Here is a 27,451-nt window from a genome sequence, read left to right as displayed (position 1 = left end):
AAATTTATTACAATCATAAATGCACACTCAGTCGTAAGAAAACCAGCTCTGGAACATATTTTGGTGTGGAGAGTGCAGAATGGCGAGGAATGCCTTTGCAACTCCCACTTTGAAAAGATCCAATCCGAAACGAGCAACGGTTTCAAGGCGCCCTTGGTGTCCCATTCGAAGAAAAACAAAGCCCAGAAAAAAAAAATACATCTCACATTTAAAATCGAATTATATTCATAACCAATTCTCTTTTTGAGAAATATGTCCGCCGATGTAATCTGTTTTCTTTTCCTCCTCTCGGTAATATCAATTTGACGGTGTTGTTTATCTGTAGTAAGGGGAACTTGAAACCGCCCCTTGCCCCATTTCCTCGGTTGTTTTTCTTCTTTCGCCTGTATTCTCCATGTTGTTGGAGCGAAAAGTGAGGTCTTCGCAGAGACAGGAAGGGGCCGTTCGGTTCCGAAATATACTAGCGATAAAGTAAACCGAGACGCGCAGCCGAGGAAAACGCAAAGACGAAAACATATCCAAGCGCCCTGCCCCTCCCAGAAGAAGCAAGAAATAAAGAAGCATTGTTGGTGATGAATTGTAGCGTCTTCCATATCCAACAAAGCCACGGATGACAGTTATCAGGGCAATCATTTAGTACCTTGTCAATATAACCTAATGAAGGCTGCTTATCTCTGTTTGGGGAACGGATTGGATTTTGAGGGCTCTGTGCTTGTCAGATGGAAAGTTCTATCATCACTCAAGTGCAAAAAGAAGACATTCAATTGTCACCGAAAACAGGTAAGAATATGATATGCTCCGGTTTTTATTGTTTGTTCTGATTAATCATGGGTTTAACTAGAAGGGTAAAGGTTAGTTTGATTTGGAGGAGCTTCGTTAAGTAATCAAATGAAAGCACTCTAACGTTGATGCAAACATGTTCCCAGCGCGTCCATTTGACAGTTCCAACGTCGCGGATATTGCGCGCGACATTCTAGAGCTCACTGTTGTTCTTCACGGTCGGATATGTACACATTGGATTAATCTGGCATATAAATAGACTACGTTGAATATCAATATTATATTTCATGATGATTCAAGCCGCCACATGCAACTGATGCTGAACATGGATTGGTTTTCAAATGTATTATGGAACACCTGCATAATTGGAAGGGGAAAACCCCTCTGGTACAAACACATTTTTAACAATGTAAGAGTAAAGGCTATTTGAAAAACCGTATCGCATTACATGTCTTTTGTCATCACGAATTCAAGGTTGCCAATAATATTCAGTCACTGTTTGTTGCCTACTGTAAACAATTCAAATCAATATTTATTTCCCATTTTACATGATTGGATTTTCAAGACCAATCAAATGATTCAGTTGTTGATGCTACAGTATTTCTATCGATCAAAACAAGGCTACAACATCCAATACCAAATTATTATTTCATTAATTGACAGACAAATAATTTTGCGTGTAAAATGTTCAACCAAACCAACCCCAAATTTAGCCTACCCTGTGTTTTTCATATATCTGTCCAGCTGTTGTATGTCGCCGTTCCATTTATTACTTTGTCGCATATGTCTCTAGGCAGCCATACACACAGCACAGCACAGCCATGTCTTGTTTTTGTTCGCAGGCTCAGGCTGGAAACACATCAAGGCAGATCAATGCGCGCAGGGTGGCACGCTATCCTAATGTTATTATAAAAATACCACATCACAGGCCTATACAATACAAAGATTGGCAGGTGTATGATATACAATTTGCTGTTGGAAATTAAACCAACAACGGTTGCGGATGAAAAACATAACCGTAGAAATGCCAGGTGCCGCGGTCGATATTGACAGTGGAATGCACAAGCACACCCCTCAGCACACGCCCTCCGCCGCCCATTGTAAAGCGCGGTTTCAAAGAATCTTTGTTTTCATGCTTCAGGCATTCGGGTTTGAATTGGAGGGCAGGGTACTGCTGTATGGTTATGGTTGATTTACAATACCTGATTATGTGTGATAGGAGCAGCAGGGTTATCCTATGTTTGCTCAACAGATACAAATCTAATAGATTCGATTATTTGATTATTATAGATTGTTTTTTTTCTCTCATTTATTAGAATTTTGTTTCGATATATTCAGGAATAGGCTATCCTATCCTTTAAAATGACTTTTTGGCACTAGCATGTTATGTTTGTGTTTATAAAGGAAATCCACAACAACAATCATGTTTACAGTTAAGTAAGCTGTAAGCTGCTGGGTAATATGCCTATACATGTCAGCCCTAAACGATTTTGGTAACACTTTATTTGAAGGGTAGCTACATAAGGGAGACTTCATAACACATTAATAATGCTTTCATAAACAATACATGAGCATTTCATAGATGCATATGCCAACAACCACATGAATTAGAATTTTTTGACCGTTCAAGTACTCACATTATTATTTTTTTCCCGAGATCTCCAATGGAAAAAAGTATATTTTTAGAACACAAGGCCTGCACTGGAAAAACATATGTGCACATTTATCTATACGTTTATGCCAACAGTGTGCAACGATGCTTCATTTATTATAACCGTTACAGATAACAAATCCTAATTGCTAAATTGCCATATTCAGTCAATAAAAAAGCAAGTGCCATTTAAGATTAAATTATTGAAACCATACTATCAACTGGTTATATTATATTGTGGAAAACAATCTTTTTAAAAAGACACACATTTTATTGTAAAAAAAACATGATGTTATATAACAGAATAAAATATATCAGAATATTTTTCCAAATGAAAAAGTTGCCAGTGCAAGTGATGCGCATCTCGAGTCTGGGAAAGTTATTCTCAAAGAGTGTTCATTTGAAACGGGGATCAATTTGGCCAGTTAGAATAGAATTTTCTAAAATTCATTGAACACTGCATGGTAATGAATGCTTAATGATTCTGGTGAAAATATATGTCTTTATCAAACTAATGTTTTTGCATATTTTCAGTGTGGAACCTGTCTATATTAGGGGGATTATAGCCTAGGCTAACTAATTCTAAATGGCACTAGCAGTTTGCAAAGTAGCCTAAGTGGAAACTAGATGGGACACAATTATTCCTAATCTGCAGCTCATTGTTGGAATGCATATTTTCCTACATCAATAAACCAGTCCATTTTTGAATTTGTGATAAAACTGTCATCATCTGGCAAGGAGTATATAGCTTGTGTATCCCATCAGTTAGATACATTTTTATAGACAGTTATTTCTATAGGAGCTTGTGTGCACACTCAGCACACGTGTGTAGTGAGCGGTCGGAAGGCAATCGAGTGAATGACACAAGGAGGGGAAAGGGAATTTAGGGAGAAGAACTGTGCGATGCTTGGGTTGGTTTCTTTTTTTGTTGTGCTCCGCAAATGCAGATGTGCAATTGGAACACTAGAGTCAAAGCAAATTAACATTGGCTTCAAGACAAAATGTCAACATTTTTTTTCGGGACAATTTCACTTGCCTGTTTGGGCAGCCACAAAGCACAGTCCACCAAATAGTTTTATGTTATTTGAAGAAAATGTATCTCTGGTTAAAGATCAAGCTTTGACGTCCGTTCAAGTACTTATGCCCATTTCTAACATGAATACTGCAGATTTCAACATGTGGTTGTTGACAATGACATTACTGAAATGCTAAAGAGCTTCTTTATGAATGTGTTAAGATGCTTACAGACAGGCTCCAAAGGTGTCATAGACTTCAATGGGAGTAGGGCGTGGCGGGCGGCGAAACGCAAGCAGTGTGGTTCCTGGTGCTCGCTCCCATAAGCGGCGCCGCTGGCCCTGCTCTTGAGGCACCAAAAGATGAAATTAGCTGAAGTCTTGAGCGGCCGATGCACAAGGTTAACCAATGAGCAGAGTTAATCTTGTCAACCATTGTTTTAATGACAACATTCGAGCTGACAACAACCAGGACCGCTGGTCTCTACTAGAGGTAGACCGATTATGATTTTTCAATACCGATACCGACTATTGGGGGACCAAAAAAAGCCGATACCGATTAATCGGCGATTTTTTATTTATTTATTTGTAATAATGACAATTACAACAATACTAAATGAACACCTATTTCAACTTAATATAATTCATCAATAAAATCAATTTAGCCTCAAATAAATAATGAAACATGTTCAATTTGGTTTAAATAATGCAAAAATAAAGTGTTGGAGAAGAATGTAAAAGTGCAATATGTGCCATGTAAGAAAGCTAATGTTTAAGTTCCTTGCTCAGAACATGAGAACATATGAAAGCTGGTAGTTCCTTTTAACATGAATCTTCAATATTCCCAGGTAAGTCGTTTTAGGTTGTAGTTATTATAGGACTATTTCTCTCTATATCATTTGTATTTCATTAACCTTTGACTATTGGATGTTCTTATAGGCACTTTAGTATTGCCAGTGTAACAGTATAGCTTCAGTCCCTCTCCTCGCTCCTACCTGGGCTCGAACCAGGAACACATCGACAACAGCCACCCTCGAAGCAGCGTTACCCATCGCTCCACAAAAGCCGCGGCCCTTGCAGAGCAAGGGAAACAACCACTCCAAGTCTCAGAGCGAGTAACGTTTGAAACATATTAGCGCGCACCCAGCTAACTAGCTAGCCATTTCACATCGGTTACACCAGCCTAATCTCGGAAGTTAATAGGCTTGAAGTTATAAACTGCTGTTGACAAACACACTTAAGTGCTGTTTGAATGAATGCTTACGAGCCTGCTGCTGCCTACCATCGCTCAGTCAGACTGCTCTATCAAACCATAGACTTAGTTATAACATGATAACACACAGAAATACCAGCCTTAAGTCATTAATATTGTCGAATCCGGAAACTATTATCTCGAAAAAACAAGGCGTTTATTCTTTCAGTGAAATACGGAACCGTTCCGTATTTTATCTAACGGGTGGCATCCAGTCTAAATATTCCTGTTACATTGCACAACCTTCAATGTTATGTCATAATTACGTAAAATTCTGGCCTATTAGGCGGCCCAAACTGTTGCATATACACTGACTCTGCGTGCAATGAACGCAAGAGAAGTGACACAATTTCACCTGGTTAATATTGCCTGCTAACCTGGATTTCCTTTAGCTAAATATGCAGGTTTAAAAATGTATACTTCTGTGTATTGATTTTAAGAAAGGCATTAATGTTTATAGTTAGGTACACATTGGAGCAACGATACGCACCGCATCGATTATATGCAACGCAGGACACGCTAGATACACTAGTAATATCATCAACCATGTGTAGTTAACTAGTGATTATGATTGATTGATTGTTTTTTATAAGATAAGTTTAATGTTAGCTAGCAACTTACCTTTGGTTACTGCATTCACATAACAGGCAGGCTCCTCGTGGAGTGCAATGAGAGGCAGGTGGTTAGAGCGCTGGACTAGTTAACTGTAAGGTTGCAAGATTGAATCGGCCAAATCGGTGTCCAAAAATACCGATTTCTGATTGTTATGAAAACTTGAAGTCGGCCCTAATTATTCGGCCATTCCGTTTAAACGGTCGACCTCTAGTCTCTACACACAGTAGGCAGATTTTCTCCCGGTTCAATTGCTGTTTACTATGGCCCGTCCGAAAGTGCCTTTGAAGTCCTTACCCTTCAAATAGTGTTACCACAAGTGCTTTAAGTTACATAATTTTTAACCTGTTACCCATGGCATATCTGTTTCCTGTGACCCAGGGAGGGGCTGTCTATTCTATTTATTATATTCTATATGTGTTGAATGATGTCACCCAGGCGAGGGCCCAGTGTCCTGTATGTTTTTATATAGATAGACAATGTTTTTTTACAGGAGTGGAATTGGAAATTATCACTCTATGAACTCAACATGTAAAATCCTATAGAATTCCTAGAGGAATTAGCCTTTAAACACATGTTTACATTTTTACAAGTGAAAAAGATTTATCTTGAGTTCCCATACACTCTTCCCCAATTCCTTAGTTATGTACACTATATGAACAACATTATTTGGCTATTTCAGCCACACCCGTTGTTGACAGGTGTATAAAATCAAGCACACCGTCATGCAATCTCCATAGACAAACATTGGCAGTAGAGTGGCCTGTCCTGAAGAGCTCAGTGACTTTCAACATGGCATCGTCATTCCAACAAGTCAGTTCATCAAATTTCTGCCCTGCTAGAGCTGCCCCAGTCAGCTGTAAGTGCTGTTATTGTGAAGTGGAAATGTCTAGGAGCAACAATGGCTCAACCGTGAAGTGGTAGGCCACACAAGCTCACAGAACGGGATTACGAGTGCTTAGGCGTGTAGTGCGTAAAAATCAACTGTCCTCGTTTGCAACACTCGCTACCGAGTTCTAAACTGCCTCTGGAAGCAATGTCAGCACAATAACTGTTCGTCGTGAGCTTCATGTAATGGGTTTCCATGGCAGAGCAGCAGCACACAAGCCCAAGATCACCATGCGCAATGCCTAGCGTCAGTTGGAGTGGTGTAAAGCTTGCCGCCATTGGACTCTGGAGCAGTGGAAACACATTCCCTGGAGGGATGAATCATGCTTCACCATCTGGCAGTCCAACGGACAAATCTGGGTTTGATGGATGCCAGGACAAAGCTACCTGCCTAAATGCATAGTGCCAACTGTAATGTTTGATGGTGGAGGAATAATGGTCTGGGGCAGATTTTTAATGGTTCGGGCTCGACCCCTTAATTCCAGTGAAGGGAAATCTTAAACCTACAGCATACAATTACATTGTAGACGATTCTGTGCTTCCAACTTTGGCATCGGTTTGGGGAATGCCCTATCCTGTTTCATACAGAAATGGTTTGTGAGATCGCTGTGGGAGATCTTGACTGGCCTACACAGGCCCTGACCTCAACCCCATCGAACAACTTTGGGATGAATTGGAACGCAGACTGCGAGCCAGATCTAATCGCCCAACATCAGTGCCTGACCTCATTAATGCTCTTGTGGCTGAATGAAAGCAAGTCCCCTCAGCGATGTTCCAACATCTAGTGGAAAGCCTTCTCAGAAGAGTGGAGGAGACCCACTCCATATTTGATGCCCATGATTTTGGAATGAGATGTTCGACGAGCAGGTGTCCACATACACTACAAAAGTATCATCATTCCAATTGCTGCAGACGCCCCCCAAAGATGACAGGAAGAGAATGATAGGTGGGAAATTAAAAGATAGTATCAAGGCTTGAGGTTATGAATCAGGAGAGAGTCTCATAACTAACACTACTTCACAAAATATGACAAGCATGATGAGTGTTGTCGTGATGTGACTCATTAATCCGATAACTATTTTTATCAAACTGTTTTAATTGATATTCTATTAAATTAGTCATGTAACAATTAACTCAGTAGGAATTTGGGGCACCACAGGAAAAGTTATTTAACGAGTTACTATCTCCTGACTTAAACTCTAAAGATATACAGATATCTCTTACATCAATAACAGTCAATTATTAATTATTACCTCATCAGTTGCAATATCCCTGGATTTCCAAGAACCCTATCCCTTTGAATATTCAGTACTACACAAATTGATTTAATCATTTTATTTATTAACTAACTAAATAATAACACAGAATACCATACACACTTACATGAGATAAAAGTTCCTAGTGGACAGACATGGTATGACTGCTTGTTACACAATGGAAAGGGGGTGGGGAAAGATAAAGAGCGTGAACATATCGTACATACATTTGGAAGCTGTACTCACGGAAATATGAATACTTTGCACATGAACGACCGCTCATTCAAATAAAAAAGGCAATGTATATATTTATGCGTAGATGTCTTTGTCCTCTCTCTGTTGAAACCACTAAGTCTGTCTATGGGGTGTGGTTCGATGTAAGTCTCTGGTTGTCCACCAGAGGTCACAATCTCCTTATGCTTATTTGATCTTGGAGTGTTTGTTAGTGTAGATACTTCAGACATACCTACGGTGGTCAGAGGGACCTATTCTTCCCCCACGTGTTGAGAGTTAAATGTCCTAGAACCACTTTTACATGCACAGCTGCAGACTGTGAGTATTCTGGTCTAGTCTTTACCTTCTTCACTCGTGTTGAGGGTTTCAGGTCTTCTAACCCTTTCGTAATGTGTAGCCACCGTTCCACACTGTCTGGTCTTGTAGTTTTAACCATTCGCGATGCCTGGTTTACACCATCCGTCTGCTTGATCCCTAGTTGATTATTAAGGGTTCAGCTCTCGACCACTTTACACGCCAGCAGCGAACCGGCACGTTTTGGTCTGGTTTCCAAAGTTTCTAACCATTTCAACGTGTGGACCGCAGCCTCACGTTCTCTAGTCTAGTTTTCATAGGTTCCAACCATTTCGAAACGTTCAGCTCACGCTGTCTGTCACGCTGGTCTGATGTAAATTTCGTTAGCGAGTCCTTTTAAGCACTCTGGTCGGAATGGCGGTTCCATCACACTGACACGAACTCTGAGCTCACTTGGGCGTGGCTACTGACGGCATAATTTTGCATGGAAAAACAATTATCATTTAGAATGCTAAAATCACATTGCTTTCTTCACGAAAGTATTCTCATATTTAATCATCATTTTTTTTACAACATTTAGATGTTAACCTGATATACACAGTGTACAAGCTCTTCAAGTTACAATGTTTCCGTTATAACGTTTTTCTATCCATTTTAATGACATCACCATATTCCATCTCTCATCATTCCCATCGTTCGGATGTTGAAATATATTGTCCAATTGTTCTTTGTTAGATGTTGAAGTTTTGGGTGGCCACTCTTCTGTAACACAACGACATTCCATTCTCCCAAACTAGAGACCAGAAAGCAGTTGGTCTGCTGCATTACAATTTACGATCGACGTGAGGTGTCATAAAACCCACACATCAATCCCCCCCCCCTGCTCTGTAGAGCTGATCCACTGTAACCGGATCTTTGGATCCTCACAGGAGAGTCAGTGTTCAGATGTGTGAATCACACTTTTTCTTTTTAAATCAGTTTTTTATTAATCCCTTTGATAGCTTTAGTCAGTACAGCCATCTGTGTTTTGTATATCAGAGCCATCCATGCATTCGATTTTTATATACTATTACCAGCGGTGCTATGCATATCCAATGCTATTTGCCTCTGGTGTAACCTTTGAACTATGACACATTTTTACATTGACTGATCAAAGGGACTTGGAGCATTGAGGTGTGACTGGCTTCAGCTCGCTCCACTCCAACCAGAGATCTTGTTCCAGGAGAGTCAGTGAAACGGTTGGAATGTTTTCTGTCTGTCTTTTTTTTTTATACAGCAGAAGTTACCGACCGTATCCTAAATGACACACTACTCCCTATATAGTGTACTACTTTTGACATGTGCCCTGTGGGGATTAGGGTGCCATTTGAGACTCAGTCACTGCCTGGTGAAGAGTGTGGGGTTTCCCGCACTCTCAATGATTATATAACATGTACCAACCTCTTCCAGCTTCCAGCAGCAGCAGCAACCTCATTAAAGGCAGATTTTTATTTGTGTGTGTTTGTCCAACTGTGCTTGTGTCCGTGCGTGCGTGTTCAGGCTGGCTGGCATCTCTGTAGTGTAGAGGGAAGCCTTTCGTGAAGGGAGCACAGAGTTCATTCTACATGTGTGCAGTAACTATGTCTCTCAAAATGGGGGAAATCCTCCTAACTACTTTATGGCAAAATCCTGAGAAATTCACATCATACATTTCCCTAACATCTACAGATGTAAGGTCTTAACTTGAGCCAGTTTGCTACAGCAGGATGATAATCCTGCAACAAAAAGAAATGTGGATGAAATTCATGGAAGGGTTGATACATTTTATCGTAAGGGAAAATCAAGTCTGAAATGTCAAAGTGGAAATTACAAACTTCAAAAGCCTTTTTAAACATTCTCCAAGTTTTAAAAGTTCTCCTGCTACAGGGGGATCAAATAAAAATCCTACATCTGTACCTGGATTATAAGAACCTTCATTGCAGGTGGAATCACCATAATGTGTTGGTGAATAGCATTTTCATTTGGGACAAATCCATATATCACTCAGAGTTTTGATCAAAAGCTTGGTTGTGTCATAGGCCTACAGCATTCTTCTTTTTGGTCTTGTGACAGGCGAGGTGAGCAGATCTTCTCTGAAGAAGCCTAGGAGCTGTAACATCTTCAAAGCACTCTTCTGTTGCCTCAGAGGAGCACAGGATGCCCGGAATCCACCATCTCCTTCACAAGATGCCTTGCTGGGGCCACAGGACAATGGGGACGTTGTCAAGGTAACATAATATATTATTCTCAACATCTCGGCTGCATTGTTGTAATTATCCATATAGCGTGTATGGGCTGTAGTTTACTGTATTTCAAACAAGTGTGGGACTACTATGTAGCCTAAAGTGTCCTTTTTGCATTTTGCTATGTTTGCAAAGCTTGTTGGGACCGCTTAAGCAGATGACAAATGAATGGTTTTAACCACAAGGTTTCACACATTGTAATTTGGCTAGTTTTATACTTTTTTTTATAGGACATGAATCTTGTGTATACAGTTTAGCTAAGTATTTTTAAACCCAAACAACGGTCAGGCTTAGCTCAGCTTTCTTTTTATTTTACAACTGTCAACTTCCTCATCAAGTGTTTAACAACTCTGCCATGCTTATTACAGGAAAATTATATATAAGCAGACAATAACTACACAAGTGATTGCTTTCCTATCTTGAGCAATACCCTGTGAGAATTTGTGGGATTATTGCCCGTTGATGTTATAACAGCATGATGCAATAGAAAATGGCTGCTGCACCTGTTGTGAACTTGTTGAACACTATAACCATGACTGTAGGCGGATACAGAGTAGTTTAGGTCTGTTCATATTAATCTCCTATGATGATAAGACAGCTGAGTGCCTTGCAATCCACTAAGGCGAAACAGTGGTGCAGTGGGCCTACAAAGAGTGGATAATGTGATGTGTATGTTAGTTCATGTTGGAGATATTAGATATGTACAGTATTTTGTACCTGGTACGTCATAACCGAAGTGTACAGAGGAATGACAAATTGTGTGTTGCCCACAAGCAACTAGTGAGGCTGTCAGTGTAGGGGCGCTAGCGCCATGTAAAGGCGTCCTCATGCTTCCCATCCCAAACAGTTCCTGCATATATTAAAACAACATTTTGTGATGTTTTGGTCTTCGGCAAGGGTTTATCGGCCGTTCGTGCACACAAAAAGTTTTTCTGACGCAAGCCGAAGCTCAGTAGCCAAAGTATACACCCCTTCGTCAGTAATTGGTCAACAGTAGGAATTCTTCAATTAATTGTCAATGAGAAACGACTCGGTTTTCATGCAAATATTTCCACTTGAGATATACTGCACCAAACATCTTAGATGTAAAATTGCGTGACTAAGACCATCTCGGCAAAAAACGTAAAAATGAATGACATATATCTGGAGTTATCTTAATTCGGACTGTATTGAAGAAATGGCTTCGGCATCTCAAGAGGGACAAACGGTACAATTGCCGCTTCTTTTTGTTCACATTGCCTAGTGTCCTCCAGGCAGCGCTGTAGCTGTTGTGAAGCATGGGTATTGTTTGGGTCTTTGAATTTAATCTGATATTCTATTATTACACTGTTAGAGCTCTTTTACCCCGACCTACATGTACATTTTACCTCAACTACCTCGTAACCCTGCAGATTAACATGGTACCGGTTGTTAATTTATTGTGTTCATATTTCCTTTTTTAATTTAGCACATTTTTCTTACTTTTTAACTCTGCATTGTTGGTAAAGGGCTCGTAAGTAAGCATTTCACATTAAAGTCTACATCTGCTGCATTCCGCGCATGTGACATAACATTTGATTTAATTTCAACTGCAGTTATTCCCTGTGCTTGTAGAGTGAGGCACTGTGTTTACTAAGCATAAGAAAAGCCTAGTAAAAAGGATAAGATGTGGTGTTCTCTGCACAGTCCTGTACTGTACTCTGTAGTACTGGCTGGAGATTGTGTCAGCTATAGTGACCCTGTATGTCCCCTGTGCCACAGCTGTCATCAGGGCCCAGTCTGCTGCCTGAGATGACACCCCAGGACCAGGGGAAGATATGTGTGGTCATAGACCTGGATGAGACACTGGTGCATAGCTCATTCAAGGTAGCTACCGCTTTTCCACCCACTCACTGTTACATGTGGTTTTGTAAGGGGTGTTTGTATGCAATGCAAATGTAAAATATATTTCATGAAATTAATTATAATTTTGAATTACATTTAAAAAAAGTGTATTGTTTGATTTACGGAATGATTTATAGTTTAGCGTTTAATTTAGGGATTTGATCCTATGTAATTACATACAGTATAACTGTAAAGCCCAGGAGCATCATAACAACAATCTTCCACGGTGTTCCTTCTCTCCTCAGCCTATCAGTAATGCAGATTTCATAGTGCCTGTGGAGATTGAGGGGACCACACACCAGGTAAAATCTCTCATCTGAATATGTTATCTGTGTGCTTGTAGAGGTGGGTGGGTTCGTATTGTGTGTGTGTTATGGTCAGTGTTTGCCGAGGTTAAAATGGGATGTGTCTCAGGACAGATGTTTGTTATGGGCGCTGTATGAGCCCTCTACTGGACAAAAGTTGAATGGGAAAGGAAGTAAACAGTTCAATTCAGCTTAGTCAGTTCACTTCATTTTGCTCACCAATGCAATGTACCAGAGATAATATTTAAACTCTATATATTGAAATGTACTGGAGTCTGCTGTACATGCAAAACTACATGCAAAACTTGCACTTCAGGTCAACATGATAACTGTTGTGGTGTTTGGAATTCTTCTCCATGGGCCTCTGCCTGGTTCAAGTAATCCAGGATAGGCTGGTTAACACCTGCACGGCCTATTCTTGATTACTTGTTTCAGGAACCAGCCACCAGCAACTGAGATGGGAACAAAATGGACACAGCAGAGGAAGAAAAGAGTTAATGTTACCTTCCAAATATTTTCTTCCAGATACTTTATTACTGTTCATTTATAAAGCAATTGCTAAAATACTTCGTAACAAGCAGAAATGTCTGTTACTACACAGGTAAAAGAGCTACCAAAGCTTCATGCCAGGTGTTTGTTTTCAGGTATACGTGCTGAAGAGGCCTTATGTGGATGAGTTTCTACAACGAATGGGAGAGCTGTTTGAGTGTATTCTGTTCACTGCCAGTCTTGCCAAGGTAAGCCGAAAAGACCTAACGAAACCTTATCTTGTCTTGACATCTGGCCTATTTATTTGTTGTTCTTCATGAAAAAAACTCTTGTATTTTAGTTTAGAAAGTCTTACTACTTTTTTCTCTTTCACAATCCTCTGTAGCCTTTTCCCCATGCACTAGGTGACCTTTGTAGTACCAAAGACTGCTTTGTACATTTGCATATTATGAGCTAGCATACATTCCATAATCTAACCCATAGTTACATTATTAGTAGCTTTGGTGCCTTGATGACACCTTGTTAGTCCTGACCAAACTCCCTTTCCTTCTTCCTCTTGCCATTTCCTCCCTTCCCTGATCCTGGTCTTCCTCCTTTTCCCCCTTTTCTTTGCCTGCCCCCAGTATGCAGATCCAGTGACTGATCTGTTGGATCAGTGCGGGGTATTCCGGGCACGGTTGTTCCGGGAGTCCTGTGTGTTCCACCAGGGATGCTACGTCAAAGATCTCAGCCTGCTGGGTCGAGAGCTCCATAAGACCCTCATCCTAGACAACTCTCCTGCCTCCTACATCTTCCACCCAGAGAATGCTGTGAGTTTGAGTTTCATTCAACTTCTGTCAACTCAAATGTGACCTCTTTCAGGATTCAAAGTGATTATTAATAGGATACTAGTTCTGATTCTACTGCATTCTGATTCTATTCTAACCTTATATTCCACTTAACTTTTGGATTTAGTAGTTATATACGACAAGAATATACAGTTGTCAATACTGCAAAGAAAGCATTAGTAAGTGAGTGAATAGTTTCTCTGATGCTCCCTCAGGTTCCTGTGGTGTCCTGGTTTGATGATGTGGAAGATGCTGAGCTGCTCCACCTGCTGCCTGTGTTTGAGGACCTGAGTCAGGCAGAGGATGTCTACACCAGACTGGGGGAGCTACGAGCACCATGATGGAGGGACCCTGCTGATGAGCACTTCATGACATTCTAACGCCTTTTCTCTGACTCTGAGTATCTCTCTGTATGTCAACCACTGTCTGATAGTTCTGAGCGAGAACTACCAAAATACTGTAGAGTACTACAGTCATTCCAAATGAATATGAATAAAGTGGTTATTTTTTTCAAACCAGAAGCCTGCATGGCCTGATCTGACTCAGGACACTTGTATCTTTGTGCCTTTTTCGTAAACAAACACAAAAAGCAAGCAGCTCAAACTATTTTTATTAGCATTTTGTCAAATAAATAAATAATAATCTTCCAATCTCGCTATGCAATCCTCTTCTGTAATCATGATAAACTTCAGTGCTACTTGTTATACGGTTCACAGTCAAATCCAGAATGCCAACAGAATGTAACCTTACATGTTCCATGATATATGACCAGTTAGTATATGCTCACATACTCAATGTTTAACTGATACGTATGTAAATGTTTGTATTATTAACTGTAAAATGGCCAACAAAGCAAAATGCCACTCCATTTAAGTACTGAATATATTAGAATAAATAAAGTCTTCATAAAGTTTGAGACTTTATATACATTATATCAATGTATTTTTCTGAATACCATTAATAGCATGCATACAGTGATGTTATAAAGCTTTAAAAAGCTTCTTGAGTTGATCATTTAGGACCACATTTTTTAAGATTAATTCCTTTATGGTCACTTGAATGCAGACATACTGGATGCATGGCTACTCAGCAAAAGTATATTATATTGTCGCTCTTAGAATATTTGGTCCAGTCTAACACGTTTTCCTTGGAATACTAAATGACAAAATTGCACTTGTTGTTTTATAAATAAGACTGCTAAAAAGTGACAACTGTACCTTTCAAATTCAGTCAGAGACATCATGCACTGCCTGTGCAGATATATGCACCCTAATGCCATGCTGGATGTGGTCAAATACTGTATTAAAAAAAGGATATGTAGTTGTGGTACTCTTAATTCTGAAATGATATGCCTTTTTTTCTTATACATTTTGTGTATTTGTTTGTGTATTATTTGCCCACTACAAGTGAGGGTATAGAAACAACAATATTGAAAACATCTGCCAAATTATAATTTGTGCCTAGAGTTTTTGGATCGTGTAAACAAGTTAATCAAACACCACAGATTATTTTCCTCCCAAGAGTGCCTTTCAAACATCTCTTAACCTTCCAATGCCTCCTCATATCATCATAGATGATACCAACGACATTGGCTTATCCAAAAAGCAATAACCAAGTTCAGGGTGTAGATCAATGACAAATAACTAGCAAAATCTGGATTATTTTATGTAAATACAATCAAGTATGTTTTTAGAATGTTAAATATCTGTTTTTATTGTCTAGCTACATGTTGACCACTAAAGAAATGTCCAATCCTAATGAATAACCAAAGCTATCTGGTTGTTGATATTGTGTAGATTAAGTTGTCCTCATTGATATTGTTATAATCAAACAAAATAAAGTGTACAAAATGTACATTTTAAATCAGTAACACATATTAGGCCAGATCATTGTGTTTAGTGCTAGGGTAAAAACCAAAACGTGCACCCTTTGGGATCCCCAGGACCGAGTTTGAGATACAATGTTGCTACTTTCAATAATATTGGACTATTTTTTTAAAGAAATACATGTATTTTGGAGCCAAACTGGTCAAACGTTGCCAAATAAAAGTTTGATTATATTTCCTTGTCGGTGTGTGTTTTTGTGGAATAGTCAATTGTTTGTGTATTAGGAAATTACGATATTTTCATAATTTGGGCTATCTGGCATCCTTAGGGCGTCCATACCCTAAACCCTAACTTGAACCATTTTAAACGTCAACTTCGATGCGGGTATGGACGTCCCAATGATTCCGGATGGCACCGACAATAGAATAAATATCAATGAGTTTTTTTGCAATGTGATGATGTCACTACGTTGCGACGCTCAATCGAATGACACGTACAGTTAGTAAACAAGGATAGATAGAAAGTTGTCGAAGGAAATAAAAGACAAGGAATAAAGCTAGCTGGATTACTACTGTGCCAAGTACGTTATTATTACTATTTTTTTCGTTAACGTTTTAGCTAACGTAACTCTTAGAGTTACAATTCTGGCTAAGTAATGTTAGCTAGCTAGTGTAGCTAGTTAACTAACGAACAGTCAATAATCGTTGGTTACGTTAAAATTAATCTTTGTAATTTCCTTGTTTTTAGATCTGCCAAGATCTCAGAAACCTGTCTCAATATGAACGTGTTTGACCGCAGCATCAAATTGGATGTTCTCCTCAAGTTCTCCCAAATGTAAGCAGAACTCTTCTGTCAAATTTCTAATGCAGATAATACATGCTCTGTATAATGCAGAGACATACCAATAAATTAATATGTCGTTTTCAATGGGAATAAATGAAACATAGTGGATAGAACAAGTAGGGAGCTGGGCAGAGCCAAGCACCAGCTAGCGAGGTCGTATTGGCGCGTTCTAGCATGTATTTGCATATTTCCTTTAGCAAAAAATAATTCCGTGAAGTGCGTGTGTAATAACTCAATTCGCCCATACACTCCTAAAGAACGCACATTTGAAACTTTGACAAAAAGTCACGTTTACAAAACTTGGTGCACTTTTTAGTTTTGGAAAAATAACTATAGGGAGATCTGGCTTTACTTTGATGAGAAAATCAGCTGAATGCCTGCCCAGTTCCATCTCGCTCCATACTCTCAAACTGCCAGACACTGACTGGGCTTCATCTTCTCACCATATTTGGTGGGAAATGGAAATTCCAACTGGATGCTTCAGATTTATACATCCGGTGAAACATTTGACACCTTGTTCTATCTGTCCATACTTATGGTAGCTAGCTAAATGACTAACGTAACATGGTTAACACAATGCTTTTCCCAGTTCCCAATCTACCCAGTTACACCTGAAGAATGTCTACTCCAGTTTGGCAGTTTGCATGTTCGTGGCTGCAGCAGGCTCCTACGTCCATGTTGTCACACGGCTCTTTCAGGTAAACAGTAAGCACACTACCCGATAATAGACACATTGATAAATACTTGGGGTGAAACGGTATGTCTATTCGTATTGAACCGTTCTGTACAGGGTGCACGGTTCGGTACGCACTGCGAACCGAACAATACATGAATCATATATTATAGCTAGGAAAATATATATCATTGTAAAAAATATATTATTGCATAAACCAATAGCGTATAAATTAACGTGGGAAAAATATCCACATAGTAATAAAGTTGTTATAGTTGTCTGCAGAGACCGTCGTAGCAGCATTTCGCTTATGAAGGAATTAGCAGCTAGCTAAATGCAAAGGAGCAACATGGCAAGCTTTGGCGAGCCAGAACTAGAAGACGCCCCAGTATCATGAATGTCTGCCGTCTGGGAACATTTCAGGTTCCCTGTAAACAATAACGGGGATTGCCGACGAGTGGTGGATAAAACGTCTACAACATGTAGGCTCTGTTAATTACTGATAGCATATTAGAGTGGTGGATAAAACGTCTACAACATGTAGGCTCTGTTCATTACTGATAGCATATTAGAGTGGTGGATAAAACTTCTACAACATGTAGGCTCTGTTCATTACTGATACCATATTAGAGTGGTGGATAAAACGTCTACAACATGTAGGCTCTGTTCATTACTGATAGCATATTAGAGTGGTGGATAAAACTTCTACAACATGTAGGCTCTGTTCATTACTGATAGCATATTAGAGTGGTGGATAAAACGTCTACAACATGTAGGCTCTGTTCATTACTGATAGCATATTAGAGTGGTGGATAAAACTTCTACAACATGTAGGCTCTGTTCATTGCCGATAGCATATTAGAGTGGTGGATAAAACGTCTACAACATGTAGGCTCTGTTCATTACTGATAGCATATTAGAGTGGTGGATAAAACGTCTACAACATGTAGGCTCTGTTCATTACCGATAGCATATTAGAGTGGTGGATAAAACTTCTACAACATGTAGGCTCTGTTCATTGCCGATAGCATATTAGAGTGGTGGATAAAACGTCTACAACATGTAGGCTCTGTTCATTGCCGATAGCATATTAGAGTGGTGGATATAACTTCTACAACATGTAGGCTCTGTTCATTACTGATAGCATATTAGAGTGGTGGATAAAACTTACAACATGTAGGCAACATGTAGGCTCTGTTCATTACTGATAGCATATTAGAGTGGTGGATATAACTTCTACAACATGTAGGCTCTGTTCATTGCCGATAGCATATTAGAGTGGTGGATAAAACGTCTACAACATGTAGGCTCTGTTCATTGCCGATAGCATATTAGAGTGGTGGATATAACTTCTACAACATGTAGGCTCTGTTCATTACTGATAGCATATTAGAGTGGTGGATAAAACTTCTACAACATGTAGGCTCTGTTCATTGCCGATAGCATATTAGAGTGGTGGATATAACTTCTAAACATGTAGGCTCTGTTCATTACTGATAGCATATTAGAGTGGTGGATATAACTTCTACAACATGTAGGCTCTGTTCATTACTGATAGCATATTAGAGTGGTGGATATAACTTCTACAACATGTAGGCTCTGTTCATTGCCGATAGCATATTAGAGTGGTGGATATAACTTCTAAACATGTAGGCTCTGTTCATTGCCGATAGCATATTAGAGTGGTGGATATAACTTCTAAACATGTAGGCTCTGTTCATTACTGATAGCATATTAGAGTGGTGGATATAACTTCTACAACATGTAGGCTCTGTTCATTGCCGATAGCATATTAGAGTGGTGGATAAAACGTCTACAACATGTAGGCTCTGTTCATTGCCGATAGCATATTAGAGTGGTGGATATAACTTCTACAACATGTAGGCTCTGTTCATTACTGATAGCATATTAGAGTGGTGGATAAAACTTCTACAACATGTAGGCTCTGTTCATTGCCGATAGCATATTAGAGTGGTGGATATAACTTCTAAACATGTAGGCTCTGTTCATTACTGATAGCATATTAGAGTGGTGGATATAACTTCTACAACATGTAGGCTCTGTTCATTACTGATAGCATATTAGAGTGGTGGATAAAACTTCTACAACATGTAGGCTCTGTTCATTGCCGATAGCATATTAGAGTGGTGGATATAACTTCTAAACATGTAGGCTCTGTTCATTACTGATAGCATATTAGAGTGGTGGATATAACTTCTACAACATGTAGGCTCTGTTCATTACTGATAGCATATTAGAGTGGTGGATAAAACTTCTACAACATGTAGGCTCTGTTCATTGCCGATAGGATATTAGAGTGGTGGATAAAACGTCTACAACATGTAGGCTCTGTTCGTTGCCGATAGCATATTAGAGTGGTGGATATAACTTCTACAACATGTAGGCTCTGTTCATTACTGATAGCATATTAGAGTGGCAATACGAGTAACAAGACTACTCATTTGGGCCGACATCACCCCGAAATGCCAATCGGTGGGACTAGGCGAAAAAATTCAACGGCAACCACTTCTTCCCACACAGCCTCTGGCAACAATATGCGTCCGGTAGGGCTAAAGAAATCAAGCAAAATTCATAGCGGCAGATATGATACCCTTCTCTGTGGTAGAGAATGCGGGGTTCAGAAACATGTTTAAATTGGTCGAGCCGCGCTTCACTATTCCTTCCCCGTACACATTTTGCCCAGACATTAATACCTGCCTTATACAAAACAAATAAAACAACTTGAGAGAGAGTTGTCAGAAACGCTGTCTGTTGCTCTAACAACAGACAATTGGACGTCTAGAGTTACCTTACTGTAACGGCTAATTTCATTATGGCAGAGTGAGAGATAAACAGCCATGTCCTTCAAACACGTCCTCTTGAGAGTAGTCACACCAGTGAAAACCTGGAGGAGGAGCTAAGGGAAGTAGTTGCAGTGTGGAAGTTGGAGAGGGATGATGTAATGATTCCTGTGACCACTGACAAGGCTAGAAATATTGTAAATACTGTTGCACTAGCTGGATTGAGGCCACAAATAGGATGCTTTGCTCACGTTATTAATCTAGCATCTCAAAAAGCAGTATCACCTCCTGTTTTCAAGACAAAACAGGAGCTGTTGGAGCTGCCAAACTACAAACTAATCCAAGATGCCACTACTTGATGGAATTCAAGCCATGACATGGTTGAGAGATACCTTGAGCAGAAAGTCACAGTGTATTCTACACTGACTGATCAAGCTGTGAGGAAGAATGTCAAAGATATTGTGACTTTGTTTGAAAATGACCTAAGAGGAAGTTATCAAAGTGTGCCTCTCAAAACAGTCACAACACTGATATGCACTGAGAGCATTCCATCAGTTTCCGCTCTATGAAAACAATGATCCTGAAATCAATGGTGGCATCTGATGAAGATGAACCCGCAGTAAGGGATGTCAAGACTGCTATCAGAGTTAGCCTGGAGCCTAGATATGCTGACCATGGTGTCCAAGACTTCTTACACAAGAGCACCGCTTTGGACCCCCGGTTCAAGTCCCTGCCGCACCTGGATGCTGCTGCTCGTCTGAGAGTACAATGAACTCACAGCAGAGATGGTGACCAATATACAACAGGTATTGTATTTATTTTGTTAATGTGACATTTATTATTTTATTAATTAGTGATTTAACAATTAATTATAAAGTAATAATTGTAATTGTCATAGTTGACGCAAGAGCACAAAAAAGAGCTTTGAGGACACCTCACCCTGGGTGAACTTGATGGAAGATTTGGGTTTAGATGATGCATAGACACAGCCACCAGAAGCACTGCAACTAATAATAGCACTGCCACCTCACGACACAACCACCCGAAGCACAGCAACTAGCAACTCGCACTGAAGTGCCGCTTTAAAAATACAATTCAGAGCATGGACTGACTTGGTCCTGGAGAAAGAGTATATAAGAAGCATGCTTTCAATGGAAAGGCATGATAGTGCTACTTGACTTATCACCGACAGACAGCTCGTGATACTTCAACTATCATCAACCTAAAAGGTAAATAACTGACTTTCATACTCTAGAACAATTGTATCTCTTGACTTCTGATTTCTGAACGAGACATACTGAGACTTCTACCCAGTACACTCCTTGTGCTGAATACATCCACCTCCTAAACGGAGTGGATAAATAGCAACAGTGGAGTTACAAAGGGTCTTGATCTCGAACCGTTCTCTTCACTAATCACTAAATCATAGTACAAACTTATAGTAGGAGAAACAGATACTGAGTGATTGGATAAGCCTCTAGAGCAATTGTGAGTGGAAGAACATACTCTTTGGAGACCAACCAGGTCAACCTACGCTAAGGTAATTAACCACTTGTTGTAATACATATATAAGGCATTAATAGTAGTAAGTGTTTTGACGATGTTTGATGTTATAGATTAAGGACCAGAAAGAAACTAATAACGTGTACAACTGTGTGAACTGCAAACATTGAATAAAAAGTAGAAACTAGACCCAAAACCCTAGGGGAGAGAACAGCTCTGACACTCCCGTTCTAGGGAAACAAGTCTAGTTTCTACACTAAAGACAATATGATGGTTTGGACAGAATAATCATTTTATTGTAACAAGTATCCTCTATATTAATACTCAAGTAGTATTAGTCGACGGACATAGACTGTAACTCGTAACCAAGGTATAGCTTGCGTGAGTCTAGATATAAGAGCATACAAAGGGAAAGCAAAGCAAGAGGTACTCTAAATCTGATTGATATTATTTAAGATAATCCCGAAACCAGCCTAACGGCATCACACAAGGCTGATCTCTGAATAAAGGGCAGGATACATAACCAGGTCAGTCCGGCGGATCTGTGAGTCACCTGTTAGCCGGGTGACATTAGAATTTGAGTGAGACGACTTGTATCAATCTCGACGGGGGCACCTTAGCGGTCCTATAGCAAAATCCCCTACCGCGACACAGTGTCTGATATATATATATTTCTAACAACAAATCATATTTTTAAAGCCACTTCAGAGATAGTAATTCTCATCTAATTTAATTCTTCAGGGCTAAGCCACAGATACCACAGGAGCCAACCCCTCTCCACAGACTTCAGACGACAGGGGTTCTCCTCCAGAAAATAACGTCTGCCATGGCTGAGCTTTTTGGGGAGTTGTTCACAACCCAGGAGCAGGGAACCAAGTCAAAGGTCAAGGTCATAGAGGAGGAGGTGACCTCATACAGGAAAGTGGACTGTATTCCCCTGGATGCTGATCCACTTACATGGTGGAAGACCAAATATTTAATATACCCTCATGTTGCCATGTTAGCAAGGTGCTACCTGGCTGTGCCTAGGACCTCTGTCCCTAGCGAGAGGGTATTCTCCACAGCGGCTGACATTTTCACAGTAAGCCTATCTGTGCTCACTGCAGATAATGTGGATAGACTAATCTTAAAGAAAAACTTAAAAATTTGATTAAAATGTTTTGTGTTTTGTTTTTTCTCAAGTGATCCTATTTTGTTGAAGGCACTGCTATGTGACTTAATGTTGATATATGCTGCTGGACTATGCACTCCTGTTGAAGTTCTGTTTTAAATGACTATTTAATTTCATGTTATAAGGCAGGCACTGCTGGTTTTTGTTGTCCCTTTGTTTCCATCTGCTCCTGGGAATTCAAGCTGCCCTGTTTACTATTATAATACATGGAAAATCTAAATAGAAATGACATATTTCTCAGGCATTTATTTTGGCGATGTATCAAAACCGTATCGAACCATGACACCACTGTACTGTATCGTACCAAACCGTGAGTTTTGTGAACCGTTTCACTCCTAGTAAATACAGTAACATTCAGATAGATTTTAGGCAATGTTGAAGCTATAACTACTAAAAATACTTTGGGCTTTATCCTATTCCTCTAGGGTGGGTTGCTGACTCTTCTGGGTTCCCTGGGCATGGTGGTTTGGTTGTCCATGACACCACACAACCCAGAGACCGAGAAGAAGAGACTGGCTATCCTTGCAGGGTTTGCTTTCTTCACAGGTAAACTCAGAGCTTTAGACAGCCAATTTTGGCTGTTATTGACTGTTAATTTGTCAGTCATTGGAGGGGAAAAAAACTCATTATAAAACAGGTTGAATCCTGGATGCTGATTGGTTGATAGCAGGGAGTTAGTTATTCACCACAATCCCCGGGTAATGTCTGTTAACAGTTCCATTTTAAATGTATCAATGCGCATCCACTGTCCCATGGCACAGCCAGGCAATTCATAAACTTTGTCTCCCCTGCAGTCAAATTGACTTTTTCTTTCTCACCAGGTGTTGGTCTTGGACCAGCAATGGACTTTGTCATCATCATTAACCCAAGGTAGAACATCGAAGCCTATGTGCTATTAAATATTTTTGGAAATAATTTCTTAGGAGTATTTGTTATTCAATTGAGTCAAGAAGATTGTCCTTAAATTGTGTGTCTATCTATCTGGTCTCTCTCTAGCATCATTGTGACAGCCTTCCTTGGAACCTCAATCATCTTTGTCTGCTTCACTCTCAGTGCCCTGTATGCCAAGCGCAGGAGCTTCCTCTTCCTAGGAGGTACAAAGATGTAATACGCTATTCAGTAGCATAGTTATTTATCTGTTCTGGTCATAATATCTTAACTTACTTGAATAAACCCTTTTGCTCCTTGAGAAGCACAAGTCATTCACAAATTTCACAGAATTTGTGTTAATTTAGTCAAGATATAACCCCCCAAAAATCTTGAAACAATGTGTGATTTTTCCTCTGACGTGTTTGTTGTCTTCTCAGGTACTCTGATGTCTGGCTTGTCTGTCCTGTTCCTGGTGTCTGTGGTGAACTTGTTCTTTGGATCAGCGATACTCTTCAAGGTAGCCTAAATATTTAGAGCCATCTCTTACTACTTGGATGTGAAGTGATTCCACTCGTAAATTTGGAAGTGTGTAATATAATTGTGTGAGGAGGTCTCAGCAAGGTGACTCAGATGTAACATGGCTCTTCTCTTCACTAACAGGCTCACATGTACCTGGGTCTGGTCATTATGTGTGGCTTTGTTCTGTTCGACACTCAGCTCATCATTGAGAAAGCAGAGAACGGAGACAAGGACTACATCTGGTAAAGCATTTCACCAAATAAGCAGTTGTAAAACTTTTTACTTGCTGATGTATTAGAATGAAAGATAATATAACGTCAATGAAATTAAGTCATTGTTTTTCTTTTGAAAGGCATTGCGTGGACCTGTTCCTCGACTTTGTGACCATTTTCAGAAAACTCATGATTCTCCTTGCCATGAATGAGAAGGTAATTTGTTTTATTTTCCCCCAAAGACAGATTATTAATCTCGTGTAATGTTTACTTTTTCTCATACTAGCAAATGTCACAATATGCAAATGGTAATATTTTATATTTTCAGGACAAGAAGAAAGAAAAGAAGTAGATTAAATAAATCCAGTTGAAGTTTCAAATGAAAAACGATCTGTGACAAGGAACAGAACCAGCAACAAAGCCTCTGTCTGCAGTGCTGTTGGTGCTTTCACTATTTGTCGTTCTTGGTATTTTTTGTCCATTGATTTGAGCTTGCAAGAGGTTATAAGGTTGTATTTTAGGCTATTGCTGCAGTGAGAATGCTTGTCCTGTAGGGGGAGTGGTTGTTCTATGAAGGTCTACATAACAAAACTGAACTCTGTGCCGTAATTGTTTTTTATTTTATTCAGAAGGCCGTTTGAGCTTTTGGAGATTAATCATAGTTTTATGTTCTAATATTTGGATTTGTTAATGCTATTCCTCTAATCTGTTTAGTTTATGGAAGGGTTGTGACAGACATCCTGACCTGTTACGTCTTTATCAAATCACATTTTGTCACATGCGCCGAATACAACAGGTGTAGTAGACCTTACCGTGAAATGCTTACTTACAAGCCCTTATTAACCAACAATGCAGTTCAATAAATAGTTAAGAAAATATTTACTAAATAAAACGTAACAAGAAAATAACAATAACGAGGCTATATACAGGGGGGTGCCGGTCCCGAGTCACAACTTCTCATTTTCCTCTTATTTACTACTTCACTGTGTTACGTTGAAGAAGAACGTATTGGTAATTCGGCTGACCTTTAATGAAGATGTACATTTGCATTTTATGGTCAGTTTGTGCGCCACAAAAAGGACTGGTCAAGGCTGTAGAATAAATGGATCAACTGCCGATGCGTTCTCGTAATATTTTTGTTATCTGAAAAGGCCAACTGTGAAAAACATACTTTACCAGTGATAACTTTGAATACATTTATCAAATTAGGTTAACTAAATGCAGTTTTCATTGCAGATATACATTTCAAGAGCAAGGTATATGGTATAATTTTATTTGTGCTTCAGTGAGAACACATGAACAAGAAATAATCAAAAACCTTATTAAAATAATGTTGACATCTTAGCTGTTCAAGATTATGACATCCAAAGTTAAACAATCTATTTTAGCCAGGTGACTGCATTTACAAGTTAACAAATAAAATGGACAATTACAAATATGCAGTTGATTTAACATAAAAATAAATACATAATTAATTGGACAATATTATTGCTGGCATATTACCTTCAGAGAATGGTCGGCTAAACTAAACGCTTTCTTGGCAGTTAGAGAAAATCTTAACCCCATCAACAAACAATTTGACATAAAATTAAATGTATTCAATAGTGAAAAATGAAACTCAAGATGAAGGATTCAGTACATTGGGTGTGCTGATAAAGAGAATGATTTATTGGTAATGAGTCCTTGCATGTTCAGGTGAAGGTTGGCGTAAGACTTAATTAACAAGACATTCAATTTCAACATAAAATTATTTTTTGTGTGGGAATGTTCGATATTGTCATCATGTGTATTACCTATTACTATGCGATTAACTGAAATGTTAGTTATTTTTGTTTTCAAATGGACTGACATCCGTTCAATTATTTGAATTCCATTTAGTTGTTTTCTGACCTCAATGACCACATTGCGCAGTTTCTCTAGAGATAAATCGGTTCAAGCCCGAACTGTGCAATGTAGTAGGGAGTTGTAGAATATTGAACTGTTGGAAAGTACATCATTTCGCGCTGAAAACCGTGGTAATTAACTACAATGACCATAATACATTGCGCAGCTACTTGGCCGGTCTGCTTCTTTTAGGCATGCTACCTTAGGTTAGTGTGAGGCAGACAGAAGAATGCGCGATAGGGATAGAGAGCACTTGCTTCCTGAGGTGTCTACATGCATTATCTAAGTGATTGATAGTTGGTATTCAGCGGTCATAAAAATATGCCTTATTTATTTTGAACTTCTAAAATAGGGATTTTGTCAGAGCATAGGCAGCAGCTCAATAGAGATGAGATGACTTGGAATGGAATAATAAGGTAATATACACAACTGGAATATTTGATTAAATGAATGTGAATACATGGTGCAGTAATGGGCAGTCACTTTCAAATGTAACTACCATCATTGGACTTTGTTTTATTCTGTGGTACAGCATTTAATTAGCAAAATAAATAATTGAAATCAAACTGGTATTGTTTTTTAGTAATTGAACCAAAAAGACCTCAAAGTCCTAATCGCTCAGCACACTATTTCCATAATCATACAATTATATAAATAGCTATTTTGATTAGCAGTGTGTTTGTCCAATTCTCTCCTGTCATAAAACAGTGTTATTGTGAATAGTCTATCCTTTGGGTTGTAGTTATCCTGAGGAGAGGTTTGTCTTTCCAGTTAACCTTGAAACATACAGTAGCTGGTGAGAAAGCAAACATGAAAGTCTTAAGGGGACACCATCTTATCACAGTCCATATTCCTCTAAGGATGGTCAGCATCACTTGTACCCTTTTCACACTACTGAGACAAACTAAGCTGGGTCGGACCAAGCTGTATCCGGCTGGCCTGGTTACGCATCCGCCATAGTAGCTAGAACCATTCTGAAAAGAACATTTTGGAATTGGAGCCAGCCCAATTTGGTTCAGGTTGGTACGATAGTGTGAAATGGGTATATCTTAGCACAGTCCATATTCCACTAAGGTGGGTCAGTTGGCACCATAGTAAGATCTGCAAGTCATCCCTGGCTGCCACAGGAAGAGAGGCTGTCGTAGAGAGAGTCACTGAGTGACTCTGGGGTCTCTAGGACCTGCGGGCGGCTGGGAGAGAGGGCCTCCTCAGGCCTCTCCCTCACCAGCTCCAGGCTTGTCTCGCGGCCAAGGCCCATCTCTGGGGCACTGGGCGCACTGCGGATCTTCCCCCGTCGGCTCAGCCCTGTCTGGGCCGGCACCGGCAGACTGCTGGGGTCTATGTTACGAGATCCAGAGGTACCACAGGCCTTCTATAAGGTAGAGAGGGAAGAGGAGGGAGAAGAGAGACTCAATAGTAAAATG

At 39.6% G+C, this 27,451-nt stretch overlaps 3 protein-coding genes across 7 annotated transcripts in view; 2 read left to right on the top strand and 1 right to left on the bottom strand.

The window, feature by feature from the left end:
• Positions 1-230: 230 nt before the first annotated feature.
• Positions 231-15,784, top strand: LOC115132475 (carboxy-terminal domain RNA polymerase II polypeptide A small phosphatase 2-like). The gene is made up of 7 exons (XM_029665162.2): positions 231-780; positions 10,072-10,226; positions 11,982-12,086; positions 12,350-12,406; positions 13,054-13,146; positions 13,522-13,707; positions 13,941-15,784. Exons 1-7 carry the CDS (start codon positions 720-722, stop codon positions 14,064-14,066), a joined length of 783 nt encoding a protein of 260 aa, XP_029521022.1. The 5' UTR covers positions 231-719; the 3' UTR covers positions 14,067-15,784.
• A 232-nt stretch (positions 15,785-16,016) lies between these two features.
• On the top strand, positions 16,017-26,593 carry LOC115132474 (probable Bax inhibitor 1). Its single transcript, XM_029665161.2, has 10 exons — positions 16,017-16,131; positions 16,299-16,385; positions 16,984-17,092; positions 22,968-23,088; positions 23,364-23,412; positions 23,539-23,636; positions 23,850-23,929; positions 24,073-24,173; positions 24,284-24,359; positions 24,472-26,593. The coding sequence occupies exons 2-10, from the start codon at positions 16,330-16,332 to the stop codon at positions 24,493-24,495; spliced, it is 714 nt and encodes a 237-aa protein (XP_029521021.1). The 5' UTR covers positions 16,017-16,131; positions 16,299-16,329; the 3' UTR covers positions 24,496-26,593.
• LOC115132472 (nck-associated protein 5-like) overlaps positions 25,401-27,451 on the bottom strand; it is a 39,558-nt gene continuing 37,507 nt past the window's right edge. For all 5 annotated transcript variants that reach the window (XM_065020846.1, XM_029665157.2, XM_029665156.2 and 2 more), the window contains one exon: positions 25,401-27,399. In XM_065020846.1, the coding sequence (XP_064876918.1) occupies positions 27,136-27,399 (264 nt within the window). In that variant the 3' untranslated portion in view covers positions 25,401-27,135. The remainder of the gene's footprint in view (positions 27,400-27,451) is intronic.

This window comes from Oncorhynchus nerka, linkage group LG7 (assembly GCF_034236695.1).
Source record: "Oncorhynchus nerka isolate Pitt River linkage group LG7, Oner_Uvic_2.0, whole genome shotgun sequence".
Lineage (NCBI taxonomy): Eukaryota > Metazoa > Chordata > Actinopteri > Salmoniformes > Salmonidae > Oncorhynchus > Oncorhynchus nerka.
The sequence above is the reverse complement of the archived record's forward strand: the minus strand, read 5'-3'. Positions and strand labels throughout refer to the sequence as shown.